This window comes from Trachinotus anak, unplaced genomic scaffold (assembly GCF_046630095.1).
Source record: "Trachinotus anak isolate AG129_WGS33_773 ecotype Australia unplaced genomic scaffold, CSIRO_AGI_Tana_v1 ptg000025l, whole genome shotgun sequence".
In the NCBI taxonomy this organism is placed as follows: Eukaryota; Metazoa; Chordata; class Actinopteri; order Carangiformes; family Carangidae; genus Trachinotus; species Trachinotus anak.
This window is the reverse complement of record NW_027273876.1, coordinates 983,115-1,000,455: the sequence shown is the minus strand read 5'-3', so window position 1 is coordinate 1,000,455 and position 17,341 is coordinate 983,115. Positions and strand designations below refer to the sequence as shown.

The 17,341-nt window shown below is 43.6% G+C and overlaps 1 protein-coding gene across 6 annotated transcripts in view; it reads right to left on the bottom strand.

Annotated features, from left to right (window-relative positions):
• The window catches only part of ccser2b (coiled-coil serine-rich protein 2b), a 45,147-nt gene that overhangs the window by 19,541 nt on the left and 8,265 nt on the right, over positions 1-17,341 (bottom strand). For 5 of the 6 annotated variants that reach the window (XR_011684991.1, XR_011684990.1, XM_071461701.1 and 2 more), the window contains exons 2-10: positions 9,978-11,365; positions 8,847-9,014; positions 8,578-8,754; positions 8,417-8,490; positions 7,698-7,871; positions 3,012-3,102; positions 2,081-2,159; positions 625-720; positions 98-212 (exon numbers count right to left, since the gene is read on the bottom strand). Coding sequence is in view for 4 of the 6 variants with exons in the window: in XM_071461701.1 (XP_071317802.1) it covers positions 98-212; positions 625-720; positions 2,081-2,159; positions 3,012-3,102; positions 7,698-7,871; positions 8,417-8,490; positions 8,578-8,754; positions 8,847-9,014; positions 9,978-11,322 (2,319 nt within the window). In the remaining 2 variants the exon portion in view is untranslated. The remainder of the gene's footprint in view (positions 1-97; positions 213-624; positions 721-2,080; positions 2,160-3,011; positions 3,103-7,697; positions 7,872-8,416; positions 8,491-8,577; positions 8,755-8,846; positions 9,015-9,977; positions 11,366-17,341) is intronic. The other variant, XM_071461702.1, reaches the window with a different exon arrangement.

Sequence of the window (17,341 nt, the reverse complement as noted above, 5' to 3'; positions counted from 1 at the left end):
AACAATGACCACATTAAAAACAAAGGGACTACACGTCTTTAAAATCTGATTTTCACAGCAAAATGCAGTTTTCATGCTCATCTTCCTCCCCTCTCACCTGCAGCAGTAACTTCTGCAGGTACTCCAGCTGTGATCGCACCGCAGAGCAGTCCTCAGCCAGTTCCTCCACATCCAGACCCAAACCAGGACTACCAGGAGACAGGCAGGGAGACCTGAGAGGAAAAAGGACAGGCGTGTTTACAGTTACAGCTCACCAGTATCTGGTAAATGCCCCTCAGGCTGCTGTGTTCATCTCAACATTTCTATGGCCTCTGGTACAAATTACAAAACAGACATTTAAATATGTGGTTCAGTCTTTATAAATCTCACATATGAGCTTTGAAACTCCACTGAATTAACTCAATAATAATAATAAAATTATTAAGCTGCCAAAGAGACTGGCAGCTCAAAATGAATATTATACCAACGCTGACTGTGAAACTGTCAGGAATTAAAAAGAATGTTATTATTTCAGGGCTGATCACTCATGCAACAGTGTGCTTCAAACCTTCATGTACTAATCTAGTGACCTGTGGGCTCTGGTTTTAGTGCACAGGGACACTGAAGATGTTTGTGCTGAGTCACCTTGAAGGACAAAGGTCCAGAATCAGGTCACTGTCCCTGGTTATCTCTGTCCTCTTATTTCCAGGATCCTCAGTTAGCTTGTAACACTGGAAATCACTGAGGAGACAGCAGAAAAGCTTGTGAACATGATGCTACTAAAGGAATAAGCTCAGTGACAGGATTTGATATTTTATTTTTCTGGAAATACGTTATGTCAATTAAAGTGTATTAATTTTCAGTAACACTGATAAAACACAGATTTTCCAAATCAAATGTGTCTTATTAACAGCAAACACAGGCAGTGACACTCTGGGTTCACTACCTGGCTCAGGTAACTTTAGGTTTTTAAATGAGCAGCGAGGCCTGTGCCTGCAGGAGCATCATTATTTTACGATAGCCCTGAACATTTCATAGACTTACAAAGAATGCTAAAGATATCGAGTCTGACATTTCTATAATTTCTATCTACTGGGAACACAGCCCGATGAACACAAGGTTTCATTATAGCCTTGGTTATTGTTAACAAATGTCACATGAAATTTGGGTTGGATGCTAAAGGTGCACGTCAGCCTGGATGACTCCTGTATTGTATTAAAAACACATGAAGTGTGTTATTACTGGGGAGTTTATAGTTAACCATACAGCACAATCACTTTTCTTTAGAGTTTGTTTTAGTGAGTCACTGAATCATTAAAACTAAAAATGCAGCTAAAGTATTCCCTGCTGCTCTGTATTACTGAAATCTCATATTCATATTTTAAATATTAATTTTCGCTCAAAGCGACAACTTATTTTCCCTCCTCCAAGGAGCAGAGGTTATGACATCACCACTTCCTGTTCATTTTGTTAGTTTGTGACCACAATATCCCACAGAAATCTGCAGATTTACACTAAATCTGCTCCACACATTCAATCAGAAAACTATTATTTCTGTTGCCCTGTGACTTGCCCTCTGGACCCACTAAGCAGACCAGTCTTTCAGTTTTCTAATACGCTGACTGTTAATCAGACACAAATGTGGCTGCACACATTCATGCTCTCTATAGAGAAAGAAACCTATTGATTTGGAGCATCCATGACCTGCTCAAACTTCTCAACTCTGACCCGACCCTCTCTGACCCCGAGCCCTCAGTGGGGGAACGGGTGATATTTGCTGATAACATTCATGCTACGAACAGACAGAAAACTGTTAATCTTGGCTGACCCATTGACCTTTCCTCCTGCCACCATCAGCTGAACTACAGCACTACACTGTATAATCAGGAACATGCTCGAAAACTAGCAAAAGTCTCCAAAGTGTCTTCTGGCAAAAGTAAATAATGATAATCTGAATATTTCCATATATATGTATTTAAATTGTTAAAAGTTTACAATCTCTGGAAACTTATTCATAATAATTTTGAGCAAAAGTTTCTTTGTTAAAACCCCAATAAGGCTCCCGAAAATAACAGGTTAATTCAGGACAAGAGAAAAGCACCTTTCACTGTGGACATCCTGCGTCCCCCAGCAGAGCTGTCTCCTCCTCCACTGAGCCATGTGGGACATCCCGTCTCCATCTGCAGGGTTCAGATCAGCAGCAGGGTCAAACAGAGGGTTTTATAAAAGAAAACCTGCATCTGTAAACCAGTGCAGGGAAGAGAGATGTAGTTTTCCAGCAGCAGAGGTGAGGGATGGATGGAGGACGAGACTGACATTCAGCATCAGCGCTTGATAATAGCTTATTTCCTGGGGAGACCTGAAGCTAAACTGTTAGCTAGCTGCTTTACCTGTTTACTAACCTGGACAAAGCTGCTAAGCTAAAAGAAATGTGAGCTAATCTGGACCAAAACTATTTTAGTTCCTACAGTTCCTTAGTGAAACCTTTCAGCAGCTAAAGAGAAGAAGATCCTAAATTGAACCTTAATTACAAATGAACCAAACTGAGCTGTTAGCTGACCTGAACCACACAGCTTTAGCCCCTGAACTGGTTCCCATACTGTCTGTTAGCTAGCCTGAACTAAACCGTTTAAACTAGCTGGTTAGCTAAACTATACTTAAATGTCTTAGTTTCTATACTTTTACTAAAACTATTAAACTTGAACCAAACTCTTAAAGTGCTAAGAGGAGCTGTTTCCTGAAGAGGAGTAGTTTCAGATGTTACTGGTGTATAAATGCCGTCTGACTCTGGCTGTTCGCCTCCCGTACTGTGTGACAGCCGGAAGACTTTCTGTGTGGACGTAGCATCTGACTGCCATGTGAGCCAGGTTTGGGCCGTGGACAAACAAGCATGTGGCGCCAGTATGGGCAGGATTCATTCTGCTGTCTTGGTTAGCATGTGTTGTTTTGAAGCTGACCCTATCATCACGACTCCTTAAAACCTTGGTGGCATCTTTAACTTTTCTTTACATGAGTTGTGACGTCTGACGTACCGCTGTGCAGCGAGGCGTCTTCTCCGAAGTCTGCATCCAGCATGAGATCGTCGTCTTCCAGATCACAGGAGTCCAGGTTGTTCAAGATGTCCTGAAGGACACAGACACACACATACACGGCCTTTTATCTGCTGCGCGATATTTCCAGTCCTTGTTTATTGTACAAGGAAATGTGTTTGATACTTGAACACAGTGAAAAAATTGAAGAAATAAATTTAAAAAAATGAAAAGCACAACGAAATGACAAATACACTATACAGTGGAGTTTATGCTACTGAATAATGAGCTGTTTCTTTTTTGTCAGGAAAAATAAGATGTTTCAGCAGCTGAATACAACCATTCGCTGCACCTGAACTAAACAGTTTAGCTGCTGAAATGAGCCACACTTTGACACAGACACAAACAACAAGCTCTATTTGACCTCGCACAAACTAACATCCTTGAACAAATGCAGACACAAAGAAATAGAAAATGAAAACAAAATTATTTTTTCCCTTTCTGTTAACAAGAAAATGGAGTGAGCTTCAACCAGATGCTGACAAAAGCCTAAAAGACCTTCCAGTTACTGAGAGAAGGTCAATGGCAGTTTGAGGGTTGTAGGTTTGTACAGTGACGGAGAGGCTGCAGGTTCAATACAGATGTCTTTAGAAACCTGAAACACAAGAACTACCATCATTCCTTTTTGAAATTATCAGTGAATTAAATCATATTCAACAAGACAAATTGCTGAACTAACTTGTTTTTGTAGACTTCAGCTGGAATTATATTTATTCAAATTTTCCCTGATGATCTTTTCCCGATGTTCTGTTTCTGTAGCGTTTCTCTTTATCCCAGGTACAGTGTGTGTGCAGTATGTTGGCTGCAGGTTTGGGTTTTTTAAAATATAAAATAACAGCTGAGTTGGACGTGAGAAAATGTAAGAGTTCACAGAAAACAGAGGAATCACTTTTTCTTTGTCTTAATGTTCATGAATTGAACTGTAGGTTGTTTTTGGAGAATAATTCAAAACTTCCTCCTGAACTCATTAATCAAAAGCAAACTTTAGCTTGAGAGAGAGTTTGTTTTGTGCAAACGAAGATGACGAAGAGATGGAGAGTTTGACTCCACACACACACACACACACACACACACACACACACACACACACACACAGTTTGTTGCGATGTTTCCTGCCTGTGGAAGCTTAGTCACAGCACAGTGAACTGAGAGGAAACCAAACGTTCACCCTGAGTAACTGCTGCATTTGCACACACACACACACACACACACACACACACACACACACACACACACCTGCAGAAACTCAGCCTGTCCCCGGTGGCTGGAAGCAGCCATCCACATCAACACATTACCTCCTAATCTCTTCTCCTCCTCTCTATCTCTTTTCCTCCTTTATTTCATCTTCCTCCCCTCCCTCCCATCCTCTTCTTTCTCATCCTTCCCCACTTCTGTCCTCACCTTTCTTTTCCTCTGCTTTCCTCTCACCTTACTTCTTCTCCCTTTTCCATTTCTTTGCTTCCCTCCTGTTTATTAACCTTTTCTCTTTCTTTCCCTTCTTCACCTCATCTTTCTCCCAGCTTCCTTCCTTCTCATCTTCTCTTCAGTAAACTTATTTTCTGCCTTTTTCTTCCAAACCTCCTCCTTTCTTCTTGTCCTCCTCTCTTCTCTCTTTCTTTCCTTTTCACCTTTACTACAGCTTCAGTTTTATGTCACTGTGTCAGATACATATGTAATCAACACTGAGGAGATTATAGCACGGGATCAGACTCGTTTGGCAGATACCTGATATTACAGGCCTGGCTCAGGGATCAGGGTCAGACAAACCTGACCAGGACACAGTTACAGGTGTTAATGCAGCACAGTTTACCTGTCGGTACCATGTTATTGTGGCCATGTGTGAGTCCAGCTGTGATCATGTTTTCATCAGAAGCTGGATGCACTAAAGCGTTTTTCACTGTCGAGACGAGCAGTGAAAACATTGGACAGGATTTATTCAGAGATATTCCCTGAGTGAACATCTAATCCTGCACAGACTCCCGCTGATAAACACACCAGATCTCAGAGTTTTAGAAATGTCAGAACGCCTCCTGCATGTGTTCACAGTCTGTCTCTGCTCTTTTGTTGCCACTTCCTTTTATTTTCAGCAACATAACAGCTGAATTTATTCCATAAATGCGCAACTTCTAACCTCCTGAGAACCACTAACATCAGCCTGAAAAACAGGCGGCAATAAAAGACCTAAATAAACTCCTGTAGAGGAGACAACAGGAAACTGTTTCACTCTTCAATCATTATATTCCTTCACAAAGGTTGATTTTTATTTAGTTATAGTTTTGTTTTTGTCATGAGAAAATATTTCTGATTATGTTTCATCACAGTTTTCATTGCCTCGTCTGTTGACCTCTCCTGTTTCTCCTCCTCCGCTCTGATCCTCTGCTTCTCAGTTTTACACTGATTTCAGGCTGTTTGACCCGAGACCAACTGTTTGGTTTGTAACAGTGTGTTCACAGTTTCAGCCGTAAGCAGACACACACACACACACACACACACACACACACACACACACACACACACACACACACACACACACACACACACACACACACACACACACACACACACACACAGAGCAACACTGACCCCTGCTGGTCGTTTCATGTTTCACTTTTATGAACAAAGTCGGAGACGATCAGGTGTCATGAATATTTCGACTCCAGACATCAGTCCACTCCTCGTTAATGTCCTCAGATCATTAAGGCCCTGAGGCTCATTGGGGTCAATCACTCTTTAAGACCCACAGCTCATTAACACAAAGGGCACGTCAGGACAGGAGCTCATTAACGACCACTCAGCATTATTCAGGAGGTGTAGTAACAGAACTGAACAGGACACGGGAGCAGAGCCTGTGGTCCTGGTTTGTGCAGACTGACACTTGAACACTGACCAGTCTTCAATCCACTGTGGACGATTTAACACTGTGAGTGAAAAATTATTAGTGTGATTTTAATCAATGAGACTGACTTTAAAAAAGCCTCTGGAAGTAGCTGAATGAAAAGAGCTCTCACTGCTGAGGGGCCCATGTGGTTCACGCCGGAACCGTTCTGCCATCAGGTCACCAAAACATCTGGTTCTGTGATAAAACGTCAGAGGGACCAGAAGGCAACTACAACTCCCAAGATGCATTTCAGTAAAACCCTGGAGCTGGGTCACCTTCATACAGCACAGTGAGCCTGAAAATAAAAGCTGACAGGTTTACAGCTCAGACACAAGAGGGAGCCAGAGAGTTTCACTCAGACTCAACGGCCTGATAACGAAGTCGGATGTCAACGCCTGATCTCTGGAAGCTGATGATTTAAAGATGAACGACCTCTGAGACGTGATCCAGGTCTGATCTCTGACATCTGAGACCAGCGAGATGCAGGTCTGACTCCTGATTTAAGAGAGGTGAGGATCCGTTAGGAAATCTGCTTTTTATTCTGTTTATCGATCCCTGAAAGCAACGTTTGAACATATTTTAACATCCTTGTGATTTTGTACTTAAATAATCTGACAGGGATCAGAACCTGGATTCAACCAGCACAAGAACTGACAAGAACCAGATCTGATTAAACAGAACTAGGCTCAGAACTGACTTGACTGTTTCTGCACTGGTGATAAAGTCAGACGTTTGGGACTCATTTGCATTCGAGTGTTGTAAAATGAGATGGTTCTAGAAGCAGCAGCTGTGCCTGGAGGAGGTCTCAGCTCCTCTGAGTCCTCGAGTTCAGACTGGTTCCAGAAATGTGCAACAAGTGCCAACTGTGATCGGCAGCGACGCTCTGACATTTCACTTCATCAGCGACGGCCTGTTTCTGCCTGTTCCATGTGCAGCTTGTTTCTTTCACTTGGCTCATTGGAACCGAACCATCTGCCGTCCTCTGCCAACCGCGAGACGCCCTGACCTGGTTTCTGGTTGGTGGGTTCTGAAGCCAGAAACCGGCCTCATGCAGAACAGAGAGGAAGGACGGAGCTGACGCTGCTGGAATATCAAACACTCACTTTGTTTTACTGAGAAAAAACAGTAAAAGCTTATTTAGCAACAACTAATTATTCAACTGATCTAAGCAGAACCTGATTTAGGTGCTTTAGATCTTTTAAATGAAATGAACTGCAAACTGTCCTCAGATCTGCTCATTTCAGTCGACTGTGATCGTCTGCCTTTGTTCTGCTGGTTGTTCGAGACCTGATTAAATAAACTTTATATATATTATTACAGCACATCAATCAATCAATCAGCTTGAATGTAAAAAAGTGAAATGAATTTTTTTTGCTGTGACTTTGTTTAACCAACATTGATGGAAAAGTCACACAAGGTTTCTTTGTAAAAACAACAATGAAACCTCAGGAAATAAAACATTTTCTTGGTGCGACTCACAGTATCATAGTTTAATCTGCCTTTATTTGACTGTCTGTCTGTCCACAGCATCACTTTTCCCTAATCTTCATATTTCAGTTAACATTTCATTCTTTAATCATTTAATTGATTTTATAAAACTTTAAAATATTTCTTATTTATTTATTGTGATGCTTTTCTGTTCCTCTGACCACCGTCAGCCTCTGGTTCATTAACACACACACACACACACACACACACACACACACACACACACACACACACACACACACACACACACACACAGGCCTTACGATGCTGTTGAGGTCGGAGTCAAAGCTCCCGATGTGGTGGGTGGTGTTGCCGTTGGTGTTGATGGAAGCGGTCGTGACGTCGCCCCCCAGTGGCTCCAGACCCTCCTCGTCCCACATGTAGGTTCCTCCGGACCCACAGCTGTCAGAGGGGGACAGGTCCAGGGACGAACCTCCCTGCAGAGGAAAAACCAGAGAGGAATTTATAACAGTGAATCTCTGATCTATTTTATTTGTTATTGTCTTCTTGTTATTTTGTCTTTTTTTAAATGTATTTTATTCTGTTTTACTGGTTTTATCATTTCATTGTTTATCAGTCATCAGACAGATACAGTTTGACTGATACAGCTACAAAAGTAAACATGTGAACCATGTGACTCGTGTAACTCTATCTAACCACCTCTGGGTGGGGTCCAACGGTCCAACGACAGCGGCTGCTCCTGTAAACTGTGAGTCAAGTATCATGACACATTTGCATTGTAACATTACATCATAATCATAATTGCGTGTCATAACAAGCTGGGAGACCGTGCTTCAGTGGCTCCAATCAAAGTTCGAGTGACAGATTAATTTCTTAACAAGGTTTTATTGTTCTGAAAAATCATATTAGTCAGGAAACAGTGAGGAATGGAAACCTAATCAGCTTCTTAGCTTCACGGGGAGTGAACAGATTACAGATGGTCATGATGTTGTAAATCTCAGATTCAGGAGTTTTACGGTACCTGTTCATGGTAATCCGGCTGACTGGACTGTCTCTGGCGTGAGAGCTGGGTCAGACGATGGCCTCCGCGATCGCCTGGAGAGAAACAGACGTTTTTAAAAGTTTGTTTTCTGAATGTTTCCAGACTGTTCCTGACCTGTACATTAAGCATTTTAAACTCACCACTCAGTCTCATGCCGGCCCAGTCCATACCGTCATCCAGAAAACACAGTCCTGTTGCCTTGGTGACACCATTGATGGCCTCCTTGTCGTCATCAAACCTGGCACATGATTGGTCGAGCCCTGAGTCGTCTTCATCGTTTTTGGAGGAGAGGAGCATTATCCCAACTCCTCCGTTTCCTGCAGACACAAGAGGTCAAAGGTTTCCAGTGAACAAGGGAAGGAAACTGGTTGATGATTATAAAAGACAGAGTTTCTCTGAACTTTTTTACCGAGGTTGTCAAAGTCGTCCATATACTCCTGACTGGTGTCGTTTCTATCCAGAGAGGAGGTGGAAGACAGGGACATGTCCTCCAGTGTCTCCCCCACAATCGACACCTCTGGCTGGGATACTGGCTCTGTGGATAGCCCCTCTGTCTCTGGAGCCTCTGGGGTACTCTCTGACAGGGAGGGGAGGGGGAAGAGATCAGAGGTTAGATATGTCAGGTGAAAAGAGCAAACAGATGAGATGAGGGAGATGAGAGATTTGACAGAGATGTCACAGATGGGATGAGTTGAGATGAAGGATTACAGATGAAATGAGATGAATTATGAGATTTGAGATGAAGTGGAAGAAAATATGAAACGAGAAGACGAGATTGAATAAGATGAGAGATTTGAGATGAGAAATGTCAGAGAGATAAAATGGAAAAAACTAAATAAGCGATAAAATGTGATGTGAATGATGAGGGAGGACTGGAATGAGAGATTTGAGATACCAGATCCCAGAGATGACCAAATATTAGAGATACGACAAATACAATTAAATGAAATGTGAGATTTGAGCAGACATGAAAGGAAAGATAAGTGATTGGAAAATTGAAGGATGTGATGATAATTGAGAGATCAAGTACAACATAATGATGTGATTCGATGAGAAACAAGTTCAGAAGAAGAGAAAAAGAAGAAGAGAGATATGGAAAGAGAAGATGAGTGATGACAAGTGGTATGAGATTTGAGATGAAGTATTAGAAATAGAAATGAAAAAACATGACATGAGTGGAAAAGAGGTTACATGAGATGATCTGAGGTAAAATATCAAACGAGTGACGAGTAATAATATGAGGGATTAAATATGACCATGTTAAGATTGAATGAGTTATGAGAGGTGACAGAAGTAAAGGGAAGAGATAAAATGAGATTAAATGTGATGAGACATTAGAGATTTACATGAAAAAAGAGATATATGAGATTTCATGAGGTTTAAAATGACTGAAGGGAAGAGATGAGGTGAAATTAAATGTGATGAGTTAGTTGTTTGAGATGAAAAATAAAATGGATGAGATGAGACATGAGGGATAAAATATGACAATGTTGAGATGAGAGGAGGTTGAAAGTGTGAAACTTTGATAACAATCTCACACCTGGGCTGTTTTCTGTGGTAGAAGGAATCTCTCCTGAGTTCCTCCGTCCTGTCAGTCCTCGCTTCACTTCCTGGTCACCTCTGGACACAGGGGCCGTGGTCACCCGGAGGGGGCGGGACTGCTTGATGAGAGACGGGCGTGACATCTTGTAGCTGATGCCGCTGGGCTTAGAGGCAGGGCCAAGGCATGAGGGTATGAGGGGTTTCTTTAAGGCAGAGGGGGGTAGGAGGGAGAGGATGCCGACCCCTGACCTCCCAGATGCAACAGCACTTTGAACTTTGACCCCTCCACGTTGCCCCTCTGGAGTCTGGCTGCTTACAGGCGATTTTGCCAAGCTGCCTCTGGGTGGATCCGGAGCAGAGGAAGCTGTTAGTTCTTTGAGGCCTCGCTCTGCGGCCCTGTTGATGGAGTAGGAGCGGGTGACAGTGGGGGAGCGGGCGAGGGATGAGGTGGAGGTGGAGGTGGAGGACAGGGTGGGGGAGGGCTGCTGTCGGACCTGGGTGAGGCTACGTGACCGAAACCGGTCGCTTTCAGTCAGCTGGACGGACGGAGCGGACCCCAGGTTGTCACTGGAGTGCGAACGGCTGGCCGGTGGCTTCTTTTGGAAGGGGGAACCAGATCGAGAACCAGGACCAGAACCACCAGGACGAGCAAAACTCTGAGGCTGCTTTAGAGATCCACTGGCTCCACGCCGTGGTTTAGATCCAGGGAGACCGTTGAGGGTCTGTTTAGTGCCGTTGCTCAGCCTGGATGCAGTCTGGCTCGGTTTGGACCCGACAGATCCACTTTTAGAAACAGGAAGAGTTCTGGGGCCGGACTGCAGCGATGGAGATGATGAGGATGTTGCAGGTTGGCCCAGACCACGCCCTTTTCCTGCAGTGGAGCTCATCTTTTTGACGTCGCCCTGTGACATCACTGGTGCTCCCCGTTGCTGTTGGGAATAATACTGATGGATGTTGTTACCGGGGCGATTCTGCACAACATTCCCGCCCTTCTCTCTTCTCCACTCCCTCTCTGTATCCGCCCCTCCATCCTCCATCATCCCGTTTTCTCTCGTCCATTTCAGGGAGGTCGGTACTCTGATAAATCCATTCTGCTTAACCGAGGAGGGGGGCGCAGTTAAACTGCCGTTGACCCCTGCCGGGCCGGGGTGATGGTAGAACCCGTTGGTGAGGCGGGTGCTGGAGGCAGCAGCGCTGGTGAAGGTGCCGGCGTTGGCGGTAGCAGCTGGACCTGTCTGAGCTCCGCTGGAGGCTGCGGCAGGTTTGGGACGTGAGCTGAACTTGGGAAGTCTAGAGACCATGGTGGGCATGGCAGGAGGGTCGACGAGAGGAGGGGCTGACATCAGACCCTGCCCACTTCACCATGGAGACACTGAGCAAGAGGAGCTGGAGGAAGAAGAGAGAAAAAGACTGAGACTGATATTAAGCATCAGTGTATGAACTGGTTATTTTAACATCAAACAGAAACACTGAACTCATCTTGATGAGCCACAAGCTACAGGTTCACGAACTTTATGGGTTAACACACCTGACATGTGTTTCAGAGAAAGTTTAATGTGTCACTGAAACAATCTGGAGAAAATTAATCATCAACATCAACACTAAGCAAGTATTTTATATAATTTAAGTCATTTATGATGAAAAAAGTTTGCTGATTTCAGCTTTAATGTGCAGTTTTACTGTTTTCTCTGGTTTAAATTATAGTAAATTAAATTGGACTGTTTTCACAGGTTGGGAGAAAAAGAAATTCATCAGTTTTTGATGAACCTGGTCCTGGTTGATTCAGACAGAGGCCTCAACAGAAAATCATTTACAGGACTGAGGGAACCGGAAAATCCAGCAGCTCTGACATAAACTGTGATTAACAGCTGGAACAAGTGGCAGCTGGCCGGGTTCAGGCGTGTGCGTGTGTGTGTGTGTGTGTGTGTGTGTGTGTGTGTGTGTGTGTGTGTGTGTGTGTGTGTGTGTGTGTGTGTGGAGTTAACTCATTAACTATCTCTGTCTCTCACACACACCACACCCCTAATAAAAACAATCAGCTGTTACTGCAGAAGATGACAGACAGCAATTAGACACACCCATTATATCCTCTCACACACACACACACACACACACACACACACACACACACACACACACACAGGTGAGACAGGATACAAACCCTGAGGCAGGAAGAAACAAGGCCGGCCTGTTTCAGGTTTACGGGGGTGTGAGAGTGTTTAACACTAAAAAGGCAGATTTTGGGTGGAGCGTCACTTCAGCTTCTCTTCAGCAGCAGTCGAGGCCACAGTGACAACACTTCACTGTAAAAATAAAGCTAATTATAACAGACTGAACTGTTAACTCTTTCATTTAAAAACAACTGATCAGTTTTTCTCAGAAACTTTTCCATTTCCTCCTCTGGCCCTGCGGTCTGAGCACACGGCGCTGACGTCCAGAGAGAAAAATAAAAAACCACCTCAGTCATTTGCCCCCTCCAGGCCACCATATCCTAATCTAACCTGAGCATCACGAGCTTTTCTTGAAGTCTGAATCAAAACAACTGACGTCCTTTCTCTTAACGCAGCTGAAAAACTTGTGATTTCAGTGTGAGAGAAGCAGAAAAGTCGAAACATTATGACTGAATTCTTTTAAACGATCATCTGCACGTCCTGAAGGACATTACAGAAAACCTCCAGAGCAGAGGACATGATCCTGAGGTCAGTCACAGACTCACACATTCATTCATCAGCTGTGTTTTACTGAGAGACCCGGCACCATAAATCATCTGAGAGTTCAATTTATTCAACATTTTCCCATCACACAGACTCAAAAGAGGAAGATAAACTAATAAAGTGTTTCCCATAAGACTCCGCATTAAGCTGAGTCACAACTTCCTCTCTGCTGTGTCACAGTCACAGAGAAGCTGCATCCACAGACTCGTCACAGCCCTCGAGACCTGCAGCAGACACAACTCAGACCGGGACCTGGACCAAGAACAGGAACAGTCCCACCTGTGGTTCATCAGGTTCAACAGTTTACTACAGTTAACTAAGTTACCTGTTACCTGACAGTGACCTGCTCCAGTAAACTGGCAGCTTTCTGAATTCATTAGAACCAAATTACAGACAGTCATGATGACCTTACAGGTGCTGCAGCCATGTTTTCCTCCACTGTGTGTGTGTGTGTGTGTGTTGCTGTACTGCAGCAGAATCACTGCTGTGATACCAAGGACACAGCAGGATTTAAGACTGATGAACGAGGTCACGACAGGATGATAACTCTCTCTCTCACCTGGAGTCAGCCACAGTCCCGACTCTCTGTGTTCGTGTTGTTTAGCTTGAGCTTTGACTCGTTTTATTTTGTCAAAATAAAGAACACATCATTAAACCATGAGCATAAATCTACTCATTAACTATAACAAAGACATCGTGGGTCTGAGAGAGAGAGAGAGGGAGAGAGAGGGAGAGAGAGACAGAGAGAGAGAGAGAGAGAGAGAGAGAGAGACAGAGAGACAGAGACAGAGACAGAGAGAGAGAGGAAAGAATGAACATGAATTATTCTTCTGAGAGTCTGGCTGTCCTCACATCCATCATCTCCACCTCTGGCAGTCTGGGTTTTTAAAAATGTTCCTGTAACACGTCCTGCAGCTCTGACACTCATGTCTCATGATGTGTGCAGGACACTGTGCAGGAAGCTTCCAGGAAATAAAGTCTGAAGACTTCAGCTTAAACACTCAGTCTTTAAATAGAAGCATGAAAAACAATAAATGAACCAGAATAACATGAAAAGGTCACGTCCATGTCTCCAGCATGTGTGTAACTATTAGATTCCACATAAATTTACATTCTTCACAGTGAATTTCAAGCTTGTTGAGCAAACTTGGCTGCACTGCTTCCACATGTTCAACAAGGCACTGAGATGTTCCTCTAACCCTGATTTTATGGTGCAGAAATATAAAGATCACTGTATGAAAACAGCTCCACAGTCAACTCCAGGAAACACTGAGTGATAAGAGTCTGAGTCTCTGTGTCCTTTAGTCAGTTGTTCACAGTTTCCCTGATGTGAGCGTTAAGTGGAACAGAGGAACTGACATGGGGGGTGGGGGGGTTCACAAGCTTTAAATAGGTGGAGGTGAAAGGCTGCTTTCAGGTACGCTGGGAAAACGTGGCATCTTCCTATTGAACATGTGGAGGGTCAAAGTGTCAGCATGTGACCACTGAGAGTGAAAGTTCAAGTTAGGTCACTTCTTTACTTTATACACACACACACACACACACACACACACACACACACACAGAACCACAGCAGTAATTTTAACCACATGAAAGAAAAAGACACTGAACAGAAATAAAACACATTCATAGCTGATGTTTCCAGTTTGTCCTTTTAAAGATAAAGTTTATTTTTCTGTCAGATTTTCAGACCCACAGCCTGATGTGCATGTTCATCTGATTTCCCAGCAGGGAAGGTTTATGCATCATCAATAATCCAATTTGATTTTATTGGCATTGGCTGATTTCAACGACTACATCATAATGTGAACGTGTGTGTGTGTTAGATAAGAGAAACACACTTTGATGAGTCAGCTGACCCTGAACGACACTGGTAACTTCCTGTCTCACCACGAGCACTGAAGCTTTCAGTCTCTGGCCACGAGCCACAGACTCCATCTGAATGAGCGAGTGACAGTTCAAGTGTAAAACAAACGAGGTTCGTGTGTGGAAATGGAAATGAAACGATGATAACTGTGGAGACCTGCAGCATCTCTCTGACTCAGAACCAACACACTGCTGATCCGCTGTGTTCTCTTCTTGTCATTAAATCCCTCACCAACAATGAACTGATCCTACAAACAGGAAAACACCAGATGTAACCTTTGACCTCCTGATGCTGAGTAGGTCTGATGTTTACCATGTTCACCATTTTAGTTTAGCTTGTTAGCATGCTAACATTTGCTAATTAGCAGTGAACATAAAAACAGCTGAGGCTGATGGGAACGTCGTCGTTAGGTTCTCAGGTGTTTGGTCGTAAACCAAAGAATCAGACAATGATCAATGAGACCTGATGGTGGCGCTACATTAAAAAAATGACTACAGTTAATAGTGTTTAGTGTTATTGTTATTATATAATAGTGTTATTGATCGGGTTGGATCAATAACAGGATCCCATGATGAGCTGACACTGACGTGTGCTTACAGGTCACGTTCACTGAGGGAGTTCACGGCTCATCAGGCAGCTTCACCTGCACAGTCACACCTGCAGCCAGAATAATCTATGAGACATTTTAAGACGTCTCATTTTTATTTTAAGAGAATTCACAGACTAACGATTAATCGATAATCTGAAAAGGAATCGGCAGGTTGATCATAATGAAAATAATCTGCTCTGATCAGGACCCAGCTCCAGCTGACTGATAAATATTTGATCTCCTCTAATATGTTGATGTGACGTTAGCAGGTTACCATGCACTCTGCAGACCAGTGTTTACACTCCACCAAAGATCCTCTCTAGAGGAAAAGAGGCCTCACTCTGATCTGATTCAGTCCAAATCAAACCCATAGTTATGCAGCTTCTTTTGTTTTCTTTTCCTCTTCCTCCTCCTTTTTCCCTATCCTCGACCTCCTTCTCCTCCATTTGACCCCCATCTTCTTCCTCCCTTCTCCTCCTCTCCTTTCATTAGCCCACTTTTATCCCTTCATCTCCCCCTCCTCCCGTACTGTACGTCGTTCATTCACACTGGGTCATCGATGTCCTCATGCTCTACTTCTCTGTTCACTGAGCTGAGAGAAATCAAGAGCTGGCAGCCAGAAAGGGTCAAATCCATCCAACTGGGTCATTTTATTCTCTGTTTCCATTGTAAGTCTCCTGGTTTCACAGTAAACCTCAAACCCAAATATATTCAAAGGAAAGCAGCATAATCTCACACCTGAGAAACCAGAGAAGGTTTATCATTTTTTATTATTATTATTTAAATTTGTTTAGCGATTGACCAAAAACAGAACCGTTGATAATCAGTTTCAGCTCTGGAGTGAACAGGCAGATGAGACCATGATGCTTTGGTGGTTTCATGGTTCAGACTGAGAATGAAAAAGGATTTTGCTGTGTAATGAAGGGGACAATGTCCTGCTGCAGCCTGTCGGGTTCATCTCTCAGTGACGACATCGTCTCCTCACAGAGGCTGTTCTCTCAGGTGCTTCAGGTGAGTCTTTCCGCTCTGTGAGGTCACATTTCATTCACTGAGAAAAGGCCAAGAAGCTGCAGAACTTACAGATGGAGCAGCAACACAACAGATGTTCAGGACAGACCCACTGTGTGTGTAACTGGACACCATTAATCTTGGGTGGGAGGTAAAGTCAGACACAGACACACTCTCTCTCCCATCCAGAGCAGTTGTCTGGTGTTTGCTGCTCTGTGTGTTTGAACAGTGTAAGACGAGCTCTCTGCAGCTGAGGGGAAAAATGCTCACAGGCCAAAGTTCTGCAGCTCCAGCAGCAGCAGGATCATCTTCCATCATCGCTCAGTGATAAATGAATCAATAGTAACCTGATCATCTGCCTGCTGCTCAGTCTGAGCCACAAACACTGCACAAAATCCCAGGATCTGTAATCTCAGAAAAACATCACTTAACAACCTAAAAACAGTTTCTGGATCCTTCAAACGATTCTTTTCACTGTCAGTGTATTGGTTTCCTGATTAGCTGATTGATTGTTTGGTTTATATTCACACAAGTTTCACAGTTTCCCAAATGTGTTGTTTTGTCTGATCAACAGTCACAAACCCGAAGACGTTTGGTTTAAGAGAAACTAAAACTGAGAAGAGCTCCTCACATCAGAGACGCTGGAACCAGAGTAAGTTTGTAACTTGTTGTGTTTCGTCACTACATCTTCTGACACCAGGTACTGTTGCATGGAGAAATAAATACATGTAAATCAAATCCAGTCTGTCCAGGATAAGATGCTTGAGAACAGCTCCGGCAGTGAAGCTGTCTGTTGTGTAACATGTGACCTGAAGCAACAACATGGATAAAGTGAACTGTGCTGCTGTGGAGCGTTTAAAGGGCAGACGTGATGTAACTGCACCGGTGAGGACACGTCTGCTGGTGCTGCTCTGGAGATAAAGTCAACTTAATCTGAACTCTGCGGTTTTTGTTTTACTTTCTCCAGGTGAGAAAAACGACGCTGATAGCATCAAATAGCAGCAGCAGCAGCAGCAGCTTCCTCTGACAGTAGATCTAATCTGAACCAAACAGCAAAGCATTATGGGTAATCAGGGTGGAGATGGTTGAAAGCCAGGAAGAGCAAACTAACCAGTGCTCTGAAGTATTTAAGTGCTGAAGCTCAGCTGTCATCCATCATCTCTCTCTCTCCTCTCCCTCCATCA